At 36.1% G+C, this 3,738-nt stretch overlaps 1 protein-coding gene across 1 annotated transcript; it reads right to left on the bottom strand.

Moving 5' to 3' along the window:
• Window positions 1-1,556: 1,556 nt before the first annotated feature.
• On the bottom strand, window positions 1,557-2,483 carry LOC119511616 (olfactory receptor 18-like). The gene has a single exon (XM_037806120.1). The coding sequence runs from the start codon at window positions 2,478-2,480 to the stop codon at window positions 1,557-1,559; it is 924 nt and encodes a 307-aa protein (XP_037662048.1). The 5' UTR covers window positions 2,481-2,483.
• Window positions 2,484-3,738: the final 1,255 nt, after the last annotated feature.

Genomic DNA, 3,738 nt, shown 5'->3' with positions numbered 1-3,738 from the left:
GTTAGTAGATCTCCATACAGGGAAACTCTGAGATTGATTTGTTAATTACTGTTTAGAAGAAAACTTAAATATGCATGATGAATTAGAATTGATATGGAAATAAGCAACTATTTAGTGTGTATAGATAATAGTTGGAGAGTACTATTTTAGAGAACAAAAGACCAAATAGCATATATGTACACATGGATTAAAGGCAGACAAGTTGTTCTTTGAGATATTTTAGAATTCTGGTGCTATAATGAGTACAAGACATCACATTTTGAGTTCCTGTCAAATCTTAGTGTATAAAATGACATATGGAAACCAAAGACAGTTAGGTTAATACCATGTTTTATTTTTCCAGATGGTCAAATAGATACCATGCGATGGATTGATTTATAATGGGAATTTATTGGCTCAGAAAGCTAGAAGGCTTGTTTCCTTCTGGGTCTGTTTTCATGCTGGCTGGGAACTTTTGTCTTCCTTAGCTTTTCCATCAAACAGCAATGCACATGGCAATGGATTCCCCTTTCTTATCTGAGTTCCATTGACTCCAGGCTTCAGGTTGTTCCCAAGGCTCTTATCTCCATCTGACTTTCAATTTGCTTGTAAGGGACTCTAATAACCTGAATTGAAGACCAACGTGATTCAGTAGGAAAATTGCCTTAAGTGAAGTTACATACTGAAGGGATTTTATTTACAACAGGTCCAACAGAATGTGGACCAAACCAAAAATATGCCCAAACTGTGGTGCACAATTCAACCCAACCCACACATTATAAAGATGTGTTTTTGTTTTTCACAATTACCACTCCTATGATGCATATCCTTGAGGAAACAGCAATTCATTATTCTACATGAATTATTCTTGCACATATTATTAAATGGTGTCTAATTGTTTGCTCTGAATGACACTGTTAAAATAAGCAAACAAACCATATATTTCTTACAATTCTTAGGTTTTTGTATAAAACATATAGTGGAAAAGAGAAAGGAAGTTGCTGGAAGTATGGAAATTTTTTCCATATTTTCTTCCATGATAATGCATTACTTATTTATCATTTTGACAGTAGATATGGGATACATCTCTACCATCACTGTGACAGATTTTGAGTAGAGAAAAAATGTCATTCAGGTCCTGCTTTATACCCTTCTTGTTCTAATTGTCTAAACATTAAATTATAATGGGTTGTGACATATGCAGGCTAAAATATAGTATAAGTCCAAAAGATTTATTTGAATGGAATGTCCTCAGAGTAGGTGATCACAATGAAGATATTTATATTTGAAGGGAGTTTACCATGTGCATATGTTATTTGTAAATCCTAAAGTGAGGTAAATTAAACTAAACATGATTATAAATGAATAGTCTTGAGAGTTAATAACATATCCTAGGCACAGGACTCCTACAGCAACCCCCCAAATATGTGCCATGAACAGATATGAGATGTAAAGGTGAAATAAAATCATGAGAGCTGTGAAAAATTCTGTGACCAAACAGGCATGCTTTAATTTCCAGATATTTGGTTTTCTGAGCTTTCTTATCCACAAACCAAAAAGAAGGCACAGTATTATGACTAAGATATTCTCCTGAGGATCCTCCTCAGGGCTGTCTTGATGTCCCTGTTTCTCAGGCTGTAGATGAAGGGGTTCAGCATGGGAGCAATGAGCATATACATCACTGAAGCCACCACACTTTTCCTGGGTGAATGTGAGTAAACTGAACTCAGGTACACTCCCATGCCAGTTCCATAAAATAAGGAAACAACTGACAGGTGAGATCCACAGGTTGTAAAGACTTTATACTTCCCACCTGATGTTGGGACTCTCAAAACAGAGGAAACAATTTGAGTATAAGAAAAAACGATCACTGAGACTGGAATTCCACCAATGATTGCAACATGAAAATACATTAATATGTTATTGGTGTCAGAACAGGAAAGTTTGAGGAGTTGAGAAGGGTCACAGAAGAAATGAGGAATCTCCATATTGGAACAGAATATTAGTTGTGACACCATTAAGCAGTGCAGCTGGGAGTCCAAAAGACTGATGATAAAGGAAAGCAGAACCAGAAGGCTACACAGCCTGGGGTTCAGGATAACTGGATAGTGGAGGGGGAGGCAGATTGCCACAAACCTGTCATAAGCCATCACAGTCAGAATCAGGCTGTCCATACATCCAAAAAGATAAAAGAAAGACAACTGAATGAGGCAGCCTGTATAGGAGATGACTCCACAGTGAGTGTGGATATCCATAAGCATCTTTGGGATTGTGGTAGAGGTGAAACCGATGTCAACCAAGGACAGGTTGAAGAGGAAGAAGCACATTGGGGTATGGAGGTGGGAGTCAGAGCTGACAGTCAGCATGATGAGTAGGTTCCCCAGCACACAGACCAGATACATTGATAAAAACAGCCCAAATAGGAAGAGTTGTAGTTCTGGGTCATCCGAGAGCCCTAAGAGGAAGAATTCTGAGACAATAGTTTCATTCTGGGATTTCATGGAGCAGAGCCAATTTGGAAGAGAAAAGAGGATTGTTGTAAAGAACTTGTGTACAGACACTCATAACTGTGTCTTTAATTCAGATTCAAGTAATTCACTGATAATGTATTCATTCTTGGTACATTAACAATAGTTATTTGTTACAAACCCATTCTTCATAGAACCACTTTTCATTTGTTTATTTGCTTTTCACCTGCTTCTCTAAATCCTAAAGTGAGGAAAGTTAAACTAAATATGACTATAAATGAAGAAATAAAATCTTGACCTTTAAATAACATATACTAGCCACAGGATACAGAGACACTTGGAGCAAAAGATAGAGTTGAAAAAAATTCATGATTATAGATAAATATATGTTTCCTCCATTGAAGAAACACAAGAGATAAATATTTCTTTAAACATAAAATGGTCCTATTAAAGGACATAAGAACACAGTTCAATATTCTTTTTTATTGAAATGCATTGAAATAAATCCTGAAATTGGACAATTTATGAATTTATATGAATATGAAAATGAGTTATGTTAAAAACAGTCTCATCAATTTTTAAAATGTTTTGACTATTAACAACGTTTAGGGCTCACCATTTTCGTTGCTTTCTGTCCCACCTATGGGGCAGGTGATAAGATACCATAGTGTTCTCTCCTTTTTCATTAGCTAGAGATCTAAACCAGCAAGAGAAAGTCCTGACCTGAGGACACCGAACCCAGTCTCACCCAATAACCTCAACAGAAACACTAATCCTGTCACTTACCTTTCTTCCTTAAGCCATTCTCAGACCAGGTTTTGAGGCCTAGTCTGCTCTACACAGAAACAACCTTATGTAGGTAGTAAGTTTTCCACACACTCTTAGTGTGTGTGCATGTTTGTGTGTGTGTGTACACATCATTATTCTTGAAATTTGAAGCAAACTATTGTGTGGCAGATCATGCTGAGACTTCAAAATCTTCAGAAACACCACAAAACTAGATTCTATAGTAAAATTGAGTATATTTAATCAACTGATGTTTATATATAGAAAAATTGAACCTACATTAGAGGATTGCTGAAACAAATTAAGTAAAATGAGGTAGAGAGTGTACTCAGTGCAGTGGTTCCTTATCCTGGTTGATCATTATAAAAACCCCAAGTTACATTCAAAGATCAATGATATCATAAGTTCTACATAGGAGGCAGGCCTCTAGAGTTATGAAGCATTTCCCTAGAAAAATATTAGGAAAATAGAAATGCTGCATTAATTTTACCCACTATTATTATAA

The sequence above is a fragment of the Choloepus didactylus genome, chromosome 16, assembly GCF_015220235.1.
Source record: "Choloepus didactylus isolate mChoDid1 chromosome 16, mChoDid1.pri, whole genome shotgun sequence".
In the NCBI taxonomy this organism is placed as follows: Eukaryota; Metazoa; Chordata; class Mammalia; order Pilosa; family Megalonychidae; genus Choloepus; species Choloepus didactylus.
The sequence above is the reverse complement of the archived record's forward strand: the minus strand, read 5'-3'. Positions and strand labels throughout refer to the sequence as shown.

Bases quoted from the DNA above. Each gene is read 5' to 3' on its own strand.
- LOC119511616 (XM_037806120.1), bottom strand. From the start codon at position 2,480: ATGAAATCCCAGAATGAAACTATTGTCTCAGAATTCTTCCTCTTAGGG.